Source organism: Aquarana catesbeiana, linkage group LG12 (assembly GCF_042186555.1).
Source record: "Aquarana catesbeiana isolate 2022-GZ linkage group LG12, ASM4218655v1, whole genome shotgun sequence".
Taxonomy (NCBI): domain Eukaryota; kingdom Metazoa; phylum Chordata; class Amphibia; order Anura; family Ranidae; genus Aquarana; species Aquarana catesbeiana.
The window spans coordinates 226,521,318-226,535,773 of NC_133335.1; the positions used below are offsets into that span (position 1 = coordinate 226,521,318).

The 14,456-nt window shown below is 45.6% G+C and overlaps 1 protein-coding gene across 1 annotated transcript; it reads right to left on the reverse strand.

Annotated features, from left to right (window-relative positions):
- Positions 1–287: 287 nt before the first annotated feature.
- LOC141113621 (E3 ubiquitin/ISG15 ligase TRIM25-like) lies at positions 288–5,424 on the reverse strand. Its single transcript, XM_073606836.1, has one exon. It carries the CDS (start codon positions 5,005–5,007, stop codon positions 3,466–3,468), a length of 1,542 nt encoding a protein of 513 aa, XP_073462937.1. The 5' UTR covers positions 5,008–5,424; the 3' UTR covers positions 288–3,465.
- Positions 5,425–14,456: the final 9,032 nt, after the last annotated feature.

Genomic DNA, 14,456 nt, shown 5'->3' on the forward strand with positions numbered 1-14,456 from the left:
AGTCAGTTCAGAAAATGTAATTCTCTGCTGCAGAAAAGCGCTTGACTCAAGTATAAGCCGAGGGGGGCATTTTCAGCACAAAAAAAAAAAATATGTGCTGAAAAACTCGGCTTATACTCGAGAATATACAGTAAGTAGCGGGGAAGGGGAACTGATTGCAGCTCTTATCTTCCTCTTATCTTCCTATACCCTGCTGCCTGTTTTTGGCCATGCCGGCACATTTCCCCTATACATCTGACCTCACTGTGTATACATGACAGGTACTCATTGCAATGATGAAAAAACAATAAATCACTAAATTTTATTTTTTATAATGACAATGTACCCATCGCCTCTATAATAACATGACAGATACATGTTAGTAGTATAAATGAAAATGTTTCTTAATCTTAAGTAAGCTTTCATATTAAGATGTTTAACCAACATTTTCAGAGCAATTAAAAAAATATTTAAAGTTCAACAACCTATATCATCCAATCAAATCTTCTCTTACTCAGGTTAGAGCCTGTTGGTACAATACAAGGTAAATGATGATTGGTTGATGGAGGTTACAGTACTTTACATGCAAAGTCATAAATCAAAAAACAAAATTGCAAATAGGTTTATAGAATAGAGCCGACATGTATGTGTTTCCTTGACCAAGAAAAAGAAAATATGTAGGGTATCCCCTATAGCAGTGATGGTGAACCTTGGCTCCCCAGATGTTTTGGAACTACATTTCCCATGATGCTCATGCACTCTGCAGTGTAGTTGAGCATCCTGGAAAATGTAGTTCCAAAACATCTGGGGTGCCAAGGTTCGCCATCAGTGCCCTATAGTCAGTTCCTACGTTTTCATGCATAGGACCTAAAAACAAGTTAAGCAAACTATGCATGAAAACATAAACTGGGATGCGGAAAATTGATAATAAAAAAAAAAAAAAAAAAAAAACTATTCACACTTCTATTTCTAAAGTCATTCTTCATTTACCGCGTTTTTCACACCTGCCTAAAACTTTTGCAGAGTACTGTATCTCTCAAGGACTCCAGTCAGGGCAGCCATCAGAAATTTTGGGGCCCCTTACACAGCTTTAGGCCTACACCCCCCCCCCCCCCCCGGGTCGGAACCACCAACATTCCTAGGGCCCGCTCACTGACCGCCCCACCAAATCCACCCACCGGCCATCTCACCGAGTCCTTCAGTGCACCCAATTTTATTTGAACACTCTTCCAACTTAATATATGAAAATAAAAAAAAGTGTATTCCGAGTTAATAGTGCACCTACCGACCTCTATACAAGACCCCCTGACAGCTACCGACCACTATATACAGTAAGACCCCCCTTTAATACCCACTGACCTCTATATAAGACCCCACCAACACAAGACCCCTGGACACCTATCAACTTCTATATAAGACCCCCTGACACCTACCGACCACTATATACAGTAAGACCCCCCCCAATACCCACTGACCTCTATATAAGTACCCCTGACAACTGCTGACCTCTATACAAGACCCCCTGACACCTACTGACCTCTATACAAGACCCCCTGAACCTATTGACCTCTATATAAGACCCCTTGACACCTACCGACCACTATATACAGTAAGACCCCCCCCCCCCAAGACCCCAACCCCTATCGACTTTTACATAAGACCCCCCTGACACCTACCTAGCTCTATATAAGACTCTAGACACCTACTTATCGCTATTTAAAATCTCTGAATACCTACCAAACTCTATATTAGACTTCCCAACCTCTATATAAGACCCCCTGACATCTACCTACCTCTATATAAGACCCCTGACCCCTATCTACCTCTATATAACATCCCTTGACACCTACCTTCCTCTATGTAAGACCCCTGACCCCTACCTCCCTCTATATTAGACCCCCTGACCCCTACCTCCCTCTATATAAGACCCCTGACACCTACCCACCTCTATATAAGACCCCTGACCCCATACCTACTTCTATATAAGTCCCCTGACACCTACCCACCTCTATTTTAGACCCCCTAACACCCGAATGGTCAGTCCAACCCTGTATAACACTGATATCTGTACGGTGAGTGGTATTCCCTATAGCAGTGGTCATCAACCCTGTCCTCAGGGCCCACTAACAGGCCAGGTTTTAGGTATTACCTTGGGGAGATGCAGACTAGAATACGGCAATCACTGAGCAGCAAATGATATCACCTGTGATGTAGTTCAGTTATCTTGCAAACCTGGCCTGTTAGGGGGTCCGGAGGACAGGGTTGATGACCACTGACCTATAGCACCCGGGCCCCGTACATGTGTATGGTCCACTGATGGCAGCCCTGACTTCAGTGTTATGATTTTTTTCCACCATTTTAGTTCTGTCCCCATTTAGACCAACCACAGGTTGTAGGAAAATAATTCACTTGATTCCCCCCATCAACACAGACAGTGTTTATGTGGAAATCCCTCCTGCTGAGCCATTGTCTTCTCCTGGCAGGGGAGGTCATCCCCGCTGGGAGAAGACAGTGATTATTGCTAGTGGCTATAGCTGCCGCTAGCGATAATCACAGGTAAAACACGGCAGGCTGGTTGTACCCAGTTTGATCGATCAATCTTGGTACATTCAGCCTGTCCATACACAGTTCGAACCTCGGGCCGGTTCCTGCTGAACCAGCCAAGATTCAAACCGTGTTTGGCCTGCCCAACTTTGGAGTCTCAAGCCCCATACACACTATCAGATTTTCTGCTGAGTTTTTCCTTCACATTTACCAAAACCATATAATAGGAGGTCAAACCTTAGGATTTCCAATGTGTATGCAATCAGGCAGGCCCTTGCACTACATGGTTTTGGTAAATCTGATGGAAAAACTCAGCAGAAAAATCTGATAGTGTGTATGGGGCTTTACTCTTCCTGCAACAAAATGGTTGTCCTGCTCCCACCATAGCATTCCCTGTAATATACCCTGTTTCCCGAAAAAAAAAAAGACCTAGCGTGATTGTCGGTGATGGCTGCAATATAAACCCTACCCCCCAAATAAGCCCTACCCTGAAAATAAGACCTACAAGGACTTTAACTAGGGCTTATTTGGCCTGTTCCCCCGAAAATAAGCCCTACCCTGAAAATAAGACCTACAAAGGACTTTAACTAGGGCTTATTTGGCCTGTTCCCCCGAAAATAAGCCCTACCCTGAAAATAAGACCTACAAGGACTTTAACTAGGGCTTATTTGGGGGGTAGGGCTTATATTGCAGCCATCACCGACAATCATGCTAGGTCTCATTTTCAGGGAAACAGGGTAGAATATATTAGGAATTTAACAGAAGCAGAGGAGCCCCCTGTAAAAATTCCACAATTGACATCCCTGAGAAGGATAAGATACCAACATCAACATAAAACTTTAAAACAATCCACCATTTGCCAAAATGCCAAAATACTAGAATTGGGTGGACCGATAAAACTCACTAAACTTCAGAGAACGAAATACTCAGCACAATATATTCCTAGTTGGTAATTTTCATTGATCCATTCCAAATACAGATCACAAGATGGAGGGGCTTGATGAAGGTGGTGGTGAAGGTGTGGAGGTGCCTGATGGGGTCGATCAGCTCATAAAAGGAGATCTGCCCGGCTTCATAATCCAGACAGATCCTGAATTTACAGCTGGTAGGTTTGGGAATAAACGGTATACATTTGCTTACATGCATAATATTATACTTATATTCCTTTTGCAAACACCAGGAGAACTTATTATCCCCAATATATGATTTCTTGTCCATGTTGGGGTAACACAACCCGACTCTGCAGCTGGTTGAATTACTCATGTCCACCTCCCAGGAATGCCGCCCTGAAGAAAAAACTCTCTTGCTTAGAACCTGATAGTTCTTAAACCTTCTGGGACTTTCTGGACGGAACAACTTCACCGACGACAAAGATGCCGTTTTCAAATCCGCTGAAATCTGTATATAATTGGAAGCGGTTTCCTCATCAAGTAAAACACCCGATTGCTCAGTACCGATGTGAAGATCTTTTATAAAGTCCGATAATTCGTGTAACTTGTCTGTGATAGAATTCTCATGGAAATCATCTTCACTTGGAACCTTTGTGTCTGTATTGTCCTCCTGTTTGCTTTGGTAGATGTCCTCCTCATCCGAGTTCTGGTCCTTCAAGACGGTCATTGGGTCGGTGGAGTTACACAATTCCTCAATGTGGCTCATCTTCCAGGACAGCTCGTCCTTCTGTATCTCCAGCTGTTGGATCAGCTTGGACACAGACTGTGCGACTTTCTCCTTCTGCTTGGAAATCTCGCTCATGACTCTCTTCTCGAGTTCTTCCAGCTCTCTCCCGATATCTCTGAACAGGGCAGCGACTTTCTCTGTTATACCGGCTGCTTTTTCTTGTAGGTCTGTCTTGCGTTCCTCCAGACTCTGGACTTGTTCCTCAGCCCATGCTTTCTTTGAGGTCAACTTCTCCAGATCTTTCCTCAGCTTCTTCTTCTTCTTCTCAATGGCCTCATCCAGCTTCTCCACCCGGTGTCCTTTGTGTTCTCCAACGGCAATACAGTAAACACAGATACAAACCCTTTCCTTGGGGCAGTAATACTCCACAATCTTTTTATGGATGGAGCATTTTCTGTTCCCCGGGGAGTTGGCGGGATCGGATAAGACGTGTTCTGGTGACTTGTCATGGACGCTCAAATGTTTGACACACAGAGAACTTTCACAGAGCTGGCAGGACTTTATAGCCGGTACAGGAGAGTCCACACAGTCAGTACAATAGATTCCCGTCTCTTCCTGATTGGGCTGAGGAATGAGGAACTTCTCCGCTATGTTCCGAAGAGCTCTGGCGTTGAACAGTACGGGTCGCTCCCGGAACTCCTCTCTGCACTCCGGACAGATATAAAGTCCGGACTCCTTCTGGGTATCCAGCACTTGGTCAATACATTCCCGGCAGTAGTTGTGTCCACATCTCAGCGTTACCGGATCCGTATAGATGCTCAGGCAGATGGAGCAGCTCAGCTCGTCTATCAGATCAGCAGATGCCATTGTTTTGTTAAACAAGACGGAAAGGAATAATATACAGAAGGGTCAGCAGAGCTTCGCTTGTCCGGCTCACCTTTCAAAGAACCGGTCCAGGCCCACACTCCAAGATCTCAAACGTCTGAAGGTTCTGAAGACGGTTTGCAGATCCGATCTGACTTTGTAGCAGCTCTCGATGGATTTGGAAGGTCGAGAACGTGTCTGCAGGCTCCCCCCCTCCCGAATGATAACTTTCTTTGTATCAGTTCAAACAACGATCTCACCGCTCTTTGGGGTCATTCGTTGCCTTCTTCAGATCTCTTTCTTTGTTCAGAGCCAAGCACAGAGCTGAAACCGTGCAGTCGATTCAAACAATGATCCGGCTCTCCTCTCTCTGCAGTTAGAAACCGTTGGGCTTCCTGGCCATGTGACCGCTGTCCCCGCCCACAGAAGGACTTAAAGGTACAGAGCACAGTCTAGGAATTAAAGGGACAGTGACATTCTATTTAAATCGGGGCTTTTTTTTTCTCAGAGAATAGGTAGTACTCACATCCCCCACCCCCTCCCGGGAGGAAAAGCAAAGAGCGGGCGTGGCCAGGGCGGGGACCTGCAATTCAAACAGGGTGCAAGGTTCAGGAATGCCTATCAGCACGCTGGCAGCCTATTGATACTTCTCCAGCTGAAAACCCATACTGAGGTGCAGATATATGCAGGAGCCTGACATTGCACCCGCCACCCCCTGATCATGGGTGCAATGCTTTGAAGGCAAAGTGCAACAAAAAGAAATAAAATAAGTGCACATTTTTTCCCGTACAAAAATATATGTATTTATTTTAAAGTGCAGCTGTAGGCAGGTGAAGTCTACACTCACCGGCCACTTTATTAGGTACACCTGTCCAATCGCTTGGTAACACAAATTGCTAATCAGCCAATCACATGGCAGCAATTCAAAGCATTGAGCCCTGGCTCACATTGGAGCGATTTGGCATGCCAAATCGGCGGCAATTGCCGGGAAAAGGCACCGTCCGAATCTATGCGATGCCGCATTTGCGGCGCCGCACCGATTCCCAAAAGTAGTTCCTGTACTACTTTTGGCGACTTCCGCACAGATGTCTCGGAAGTCGCTCCCCCCCGAAGTCGGGACTGATTTCATTCCCACTGTCAGTGTGAACCAGGGCTAAGGCTATTGCTAGACTATTGCGCCCTGAAAGTCGCGCGATTTTGCCGCGATTTTTGTCACGATTTTGATGCGACTTTAAACAATGCCTGTGTATTCTTAAGGTCTATGAACCTCAAGTCGCATCAAAGTGGCACCAACATAGTGCAGGGACTACTTTGAAGTCGCACAGATGTGAACGGTACTCACTGGAAATCATGGGGTGCGACTTGTCATTGGATTTTGTAGTCCCAAGTCGCATGACAAGTCGCACTAGTGGAAACCCGAGCCTAAGCCCAGGTTCACACTGACTGTTCAGCTGAATTCGCACGATTTCATTTCCGCATGTCAGTCCCGACTACGGAGGGCGATTTCAGAGACATCTGTGCGGGTTGCTGCAATGGAAATTGCACCTAAAATCTCCAAATGTAGTACAGAAACTACTTTTGGGAATCGGTGCGGCGCCGCAAAGTCACCGTTGCACCAATTCGGAAGGTTCCATTGCGGGCAATAGCGGCCGATCTGGCATGCGATTTGACATGTCAAATCGCATGCCAACTCGCATCAATGTGAACTAGAGCTTAGGCTACTTTTCCACTAGTGCAACTTGTCATGCGACTGGACAAGTCGTACTCCATGATTTTCAATGAGTACCGTTCATATCTGTGCGACTTCAAGTCGCACCGACTTTAGCGTAGTCCCTGCACTACTTTGGTCCCACTTTTGATGCGATTTGAGGTCCATAGACCTCCAGAATACACAGGCACTGTTTCCAGTTGCATCAAAATTGCAGCAAAAATCGCGGCAAAAAAATGCGACTTTCAGGTCGCAATAGTGGAAACCTAGGCTTAGGCATCTAGACGTGGTGAAGATGACTTGCTGAAGTTCAAACTAAGCATCAGAATGGGGAAGAAAGGGGGGCCCCTTTCACACTGCCACGACTTGAAAGACGCGAATTTTGCCGCGATTTTGATGCGATTTCAGGAAATGCCTGTGTAAACTTGAAGTCTATGGACCTCAACTCGCATTAAAGTCAGACCAAAGTAGTGCAGGGACTGCTTTGAAGTCGCTGCGACTTGAAGTTGCACAGCTATGAATGGTACTCATTGGAAATCATGGGGAACGACTTGTCATTCGACTTTGCAATCACAAGTCGCAGGACAAGTGTGAAAGGGGCCTTAGGCGACTTTGAACATGGCATGGTTGTTGATGGCAGACGGGCTGGTCTGAGTATTTCTGGGATTTTCACGCACAACCATCTCTTAGGTTTCCAGAGAATAGTCCAAAAAAAGAGAAAATATCCAGTGAGCGGCAGTTGTGTGGAGGAAAATGGCTTGTTGATGTCAGAGGTCAGAGAAGAATGGGCAGACTGGTTGGAGATGATAGAAAGGCAACAGTAACTCAAATAACCACTCGTTACATCCAAGGTATGCAGAATACCATCTCTGAATGCACAACACATCCAACCTTGAAGCAGATGGGCTACAGCAGCAGAAGACCACACCGGGTGCCACTCCTGTCAGCTAAGAATAGGAAACTGAGGCTACAATTTGCACAGATCACCAAAATTGGACAATAGAAGATTGGAAAAACGTTGCCTGGTCTGATGAGTCTGGATTTCAGCTCCGACATTCAGATGGTGGGGTCAGAATTTGGCGCATGGATCCATCCTGCCTTGTATCTCCGGTTCAGGCTGGTGGTGGGGGTATAATGGTGGGGGGGAGATTTTCTTGGCACACTTTGGGCCCCTTAGTACCAATTGATCATGGTTTATACACCACGTCCTACCTGAGTATTGTTGCTGACCATGTCCATCCCTTTATGACTTCAGTGTCCCCATCTTCTGATGGCTCCTTCCAGTAGGATAATGCACCATGTCACAAAGCTCCAATCATCTCACCACTGGACAATGAGGTCCCTGTCCTCCAATGGCCTCCACACTCACCACATCTCATCCAATAGAGCACCTTTGGGATGTGGTGGAACGGGAGATTCGCGTCATGGATGTGCAGCCGACAAATCTGCAGCAACTGTATGATGCCATCATGTCACTATATGGACCAAAATCTCTGAGGAATGTTTCCAACACCTTGTTGTATCTATGCCACCAAGAATGAAGGCAAAAGAGGGCCTAACCCGGTATTAGCAAGGTGTACCTAATAAAGTGGACGGTGAGTGTATATTATCCACTGCAGGTAACAATCATCCACAGTGGCAATGGGGATGGGGGAGGAAGTCAAGTGGAACACAGGGAGGCAGCTGATTGGATGCTGGCTCCCCATGTGACTTTGGTGGCCATCTTGGGTCAGGCAGGGTCTATTTCAGACCCTTTCTCTTGGGATTGGCGCACATTTTTGCGGGTGGCAGTGTAGGGACAGGATACCCGTCTGTCAGGGACAGTTCCGGAGGAGTAGGGAAAGTGCCCTGATTTGGAGCAATGTCCCTCTGTCCCTCTTTCCTCCTCATTTGTCCCTCATTTTGGTCTGATCTATATAGTTGTATATAAAATGCACTTTTTATCTTTCAAAAAGTGTTTTCCAGCACTAAACCTTTCATCTGATTTCTAAATTGCTGCATTTGTAAATTCCAAAAGCCAATATAAAGAAATAGTAGTGGTAAAAAAGCACTTGTGGGTTTAACCAATCTTGTTTTTGTTTTGTACAATTCTCCTTTAAGGGGGTGTGGCAAGGGGGTGTGTCCTATGCCTCCATACTTTTGCTGATAGGTGTCCCTCATTCCCATCTCAAAAAGTTGGGAGGTATGGAATCTGTAGTATGCCTTCTAGGAATAGAACGGGGAAGGAATGGGCAGGCAGTTCTAGTAACCCCAGAAGATCATGGCAGTGGGAGTGGGCAGGAGAAGGAGGAGGATTACTACTAACAGAAGAGGAAGCAGCACAAGGGACACATCCTACTGTCACTTATGTCCCTTGTGCTGATCTTTCTGTTTTTGCTTTTGGCTGAATTTAGTGACTTTAGCCTTTAACCACTTTGCCGACCATCTGCCGTCATTATACTGCGGCAGGCTGGCACGTTCCCCCAAATCGCCGTAGGTGTATTTTGTCTCCTTTAGGAGCCATAGCAGTTACGCCCACTGCACAGCGGTGGGGAGGAACCCAATGCGCGTGGCTGGAGGCCACGATGTTTCCGCCGTTGCAGGAAAGAGAGCCAGAACGGGGATCTGTCAATGTAAACAGACAGAACCCCATTCTGACAGGGGTGGTGAGAGAGATCTGCTGTTCTTAGTGATTAGGAACAGCGATCTCTCTCCTCCTCCAGTCAGTCCCCTCCCCCCCCCACAGTTAGAAACACCTCCCTAGGGAACACATTTAACCCCTTGATCGCCCCCTAGTGTTATTTTCTTCCCTGCCAGTGACATTTACACAGTAATCAATGCATTTTTATATTTTATGGTCCCGAAAAAGTGTCAAAAGTGTCTGATCTGTCTGGCGCAATGTCGCAGTCCCGCAAAAAAAAAAAATCGCAGATCGCTGCCATTACTAGTAAAAATAAATAAATAAATAAATAAAAATGCCATAAATCTATCCCCTATTTTGTAGACGCTATAACTTTTGCGCAAACCAATCATACGCTTATTGCGATTTTTTTTTTTTTTTTTTTACCAAAAATATGTAGAAGAATAGACATTGGGCAAAACTAATGAAGACATTTTTTTTTTTTTTGGATATTTATTATAGCAAAAAGTAAAAAAAATATTCTTTTTGTTTTCAAAATTATCGCTCTTTTTTTGTTTATAGCGCAAAAAATAAAAAACGCAGAGGTGATCAAATACCACCAAAAGAAAGCTCTATTTGTGGAGAAAAAAAAAAAAAACGTCAATTTTATTTGGGTACAGCAGCGTCGCACGACCGCGCAATTACCAGTTAAAGCGACGCAGTGCCATATCGCAAAAAATGGCCTGGTCATTAAGGGGGAAAATCTTCCGGTCTGTAAGTGGTTAAAGTTAAGCAGCAGAAATTACAAAAGAAAAAAACCTTTACATGGATTAATGCTTGTTAAGTCTAGGGGTAGCCCGGTTCTGATTCCAGGTTAAGGAAGGCCCCTCACCATTCTTATGTATAATGAAGGTCTATTGGTCCTGCATTGTACCTCTGGCTAGAACACCCTAATCATGAGGCTGTGGGGGGCGGGTAGCACAGCATGGATCCTGCCTGAGTGAAGGATACGGTAAGTATGACCTCTTATTCATCTACTCCTACACTTAACAAGCATTTAACCCTTGCATGACGAGAGATAACATCACTGCAAGGGCATTTTTTTTTTTTCTGGTGCCATGAGTTGGGCTTGAAAACCCAGTGCAAATCAACCAATGTATTGCAATATAGTAGTGATGGTGTCACCCCCTCTGCAAACATATTGAGAAATTGCAGAGCTTTAACCACTTGCCGCCCGCCATATAGCAGAATGACGGCGGCAAAGTGGTTTCAATATCCTCCCTGGGGGTCATATGACGTCCTCAGGAGGGGCGCAGCGATCGTTGTTGCGGGGTGGCAGTCTGCCACCCCGCAACACCGATCTAGGTAAAGAGTCTCTGATGGAGACTCTTTACCACGTGATCAGCCGTGTCCAATCACGGCTGATCATGATGTAAACAGGAAGAGCCGGTGATCGGCTTTTCCTCACTCGCGTCTGACAGACAAGAGTAGAGGATTGCCGATCGGCTGCTCTCCTGACAGGGGGGGGGTCTGTGCTGTTTGTTTATTAGCACAGCCCCCCCTCGGATCCCGCCCAGGACCAACAGGATGGCCATCCACACTAGACCACCAGGTATGCCCCCCTAGACCCCCAGGGAAATACCAATCAATGCCCAGGCAGCTGCCATTCAGTACCCACTCACAATGCCTACCACTGCCAGTGCCACCAGGGATGCCTATCAGTGCCTCATATCAGTGTCGCGTATCAGTGCCCATCAGTAACACGTATCAATGCCCATCAGTGCCGCCTATCAGTGCCCAGCAGTGCCGCCTATCAGTGCCACTCATAAGAACCCATCTTTGCAGCCTTTCAGTGCCCTTCAGTGCCACCCATGAGTGCCCATCAGTGCCGCCTATCAATGCCGATTAGTGCTGCATATCAGTGTCACCCATCAGTGCCGCCTACCAGTGCCCATCAGTGCCGCCTTATCAGTGCCCATCAGTGAAAGAGAAAACTTACTTATTTACAAAATTTTTAAACAGAAACAAAAGCCAACATTTTCGGTCTTTTTTTATTTGTTTCGCAAAAAAATAAAAACCGCAGAGGTGATCAAATACCACCAAAAGAAAGCTCTATTTGTGGGAACAAAATGCTAAAAATGTAGTTTGGGTACAGTGATGGATGACCGCGCAATTGTCATTCAAACTGCGTCAGCGCTGAAAGCTGAAAATTGGTTTGGGCAGGAAGGTGTATAAGTGCCCGGTATTGAAGTGGTTAATATGCAAACAATGGTGAAACCCCCTCCATACAATAATATTAACAAAGATGCAAATGAACCCGTGTATTAGAACATAGTATCTGGTGCCGCCCCTGAATTTGGGGACAAAACCGGGGACAGATCTGGTCCGGGGAAACCGGGGATGCCTGGTCACCCTACCTTACATTCCGCCCCCCCCCCTCCTTTTTTTCCAGTATTGTCTTCATGGTTAACAGCTTCAAAGAGTTATTAAACCCAAAAACCAAAAATGTAATATATTGCAGCCTACCAATCATTAGATGTGGTGGCTGCATTAGTTTTCTTTTTTTTTTTGTCTGTTCTGTTTTTGTCTGTTGATCGTCTGACCAGCTACACACCTCCTGTATCAGAGCACCCCCCTACTCTGGATAAAGGAGCACAGGGGGCACCTTTGGACCGCAGCATTGCTAGTCTGGGGGGAGGGGAGTGTTATGCACACGATCGGAAATGCCGCCAGCAAAACTCTGACGAGAGCTTTTAGTATGAAAATGCCACCGTGTGTATGCTCCGTCTGTCTTTTGCTGGCGGAATTCCAGTCAGCAAAAGATTGAGGGCAGGTTCTCTATTTTTCGGTCGGGGGAAAGTTCCTATACGAAAATGTGTTTGTCTGTACGCAATTCAGACGCGCAAAAAAATCACGCATGCGCGGAAACAATTTGACGCATGCTCGGAAGCATTGAACTTCATTTTCTCGGCTCGTCGTGGTGTTGTACGTCACCACGTTCTTGACGGTCGGAAGTTCAGAGAACCTTTGCGTGACCCGTGTGTATGCAAGGCGAGCTTGAGCGGAATCCCGTCGGAAAAACCATCCAAGATTTTTCTGATGGAAATTCCGCTCGTGTGTACGCGGCATCAGATGTACTGCAGATTTATATAGGCATAGATACTGAAGAAACCAAACTCCAGCTCACATTGCAGCTACACAAGCAGTAACAGTCATTTTCCTTTATCCGATAAAGGTTTTACATAGATAAAAGCTGATCATTGTAAACACCCCTATCAGTGGTAAATGGTTTGTCTCAACACTCCAATTGCTACGTGTGCAGAAGAGCTTGTTCTGTTGAAAAACAACAGGCTTACTAGTCAGATCACCAGATGAAAATAAAGGAAAGAAAGGCTAAAAAAGAAAACAAATGCAGCCATCAAATCTGTTAGCAACCTGAAATATGAAAAATGTTTGCTTAGGGTTTAACCCCTTCCCGCCGAGCGTACGCAGATGTGTGTACTCGGTTTTTCGGGGGCTATACCGGGATGATGCGCGCAGCTGCAGGCATCGTCCCGGTACTGTTTTTTAGAGCCGGCAATCGGCTTTCCTGGTATAACAACCGATGTGGCTAAAAGCCGCTCGGCTGTTATACCGGGGGAGCGGGAGGGGACGGCCCCCCTCCCGCCGCCTTCTGGCGCTCTTACCGGGCCTACCGTTCCATCAGGAGGCCTGATGACCAATCGGCTGCCTCCGGCGGCTGGGGACAGACTGGAACGAAGCTGTGAGCGGCTTCGTTCCAGCCTCCTAATCGTAAACATGGAAGCGACGTCATGACGTCACTTCCCGTTTACTCGGCTGCCAATGGCGTCGGTTTTAAAAAAATACACAGTATTCAGAATCGCCGAAATCTTTTAGACCCCCCCCGATCCCTCCATAAAGAGTACCTGTCACCACCTATTACTGTCACAAGGGAGATTTACATTCCTTGTGACGGCAATAAAAGTCATCAAAATTTTTTTTTTTTTTTTAAACACAATTTATAAATATAAATATAAATAAGAAAAAAAATTTTTTTAAAGCGCCCCCGTCCCCGCGAGCTCGCACAGCAAAGAAAACGCATACAGAAGTCGCGCCCGCATATGTAAACAGTGTTCAAATCACACATGTGAGGTATCGCCGCGATCGTCAGAGCGAGAGCAATAATTCTAACACTAGACCTCCTCTGTAACTCTAACCTGGTAACCGTAAAAAAAAAATTAACGCATCGCCTATGGAGATTTTTAGGTACCGTAGTTTGTCGCCATTCCACGAGTGCGTGCAATTATAAAGCGTGACATGTTTGGTATCTATTTACTCGGCGTAACATCATCTTTCACATTATACAAAAAAATCGGGGTAACTTTACTGTTTGTTTTTTTTTTAATTCATGAAAGTGTCCCTTTTCCCAAAAATTTGCGTTTAAAACACCGCTGCACAAATACCGTGTGATATAAAATATTGCAACAATCGCCATTTTATTCTCTAGATTCTCTGCTAAAAATATATATATAATGTTTGGGGGTTCTAAGTAATTTTCTAGCAAAAAATATGGATTTTAACTTGTAAACACCAAATTTCAAAAATAGGCTTAGTCATGAAACACATCATGCACACTGTACGTTTTTGCCTTTCCTCCTGGTAGAAGAAATGCTTGATGCTTGTAAATGCATGTAACACAGCTAGACGCATTTAGGCGCGCCAAGCGTTTGGGCGTTAACTCATTTGAGCCTAGGTTCACATTGATGCGATTTGGCATGCGATCTGACATGTCAAAAGGGACGACTATTGCCAGCAAGGGCACCGTCCGAATTGGTGAAATGCCGCATTTGCGACGCCGCACTGATTTCCAAAAGTAGTTTCTGTGCTACTTTTGGCGACTTCGGGTGCGATTCCAATAAACATCTGTGCAGCAACCCGCACAGACGTCTCTGAAATCGCCCCACCCCTGAAGTCGGACTGACGTGCGGGAATGAAATCAAACGAGTTCAGCTGAACTCACCCCATTTCAATCATAATGTAAGCACTAAACCCTCCTAATGGTTAACATTTTAAAGTTTTTCTGACAAAATGTTGCTGCTCCTGGATGCCCCGCCTCTAAATGTCCCTAAACGCTTATGTGTGCAT

Excerpts from the sequence above, each read along its gene's own strand:
- LOC141113621 (XM_073606836.1), bottom strand. The coding sequence starts at position 5,007 with ATGGCATCTGCTGATCTGATAGACGAGCTGAGCTGCTCCATCTGCCTG.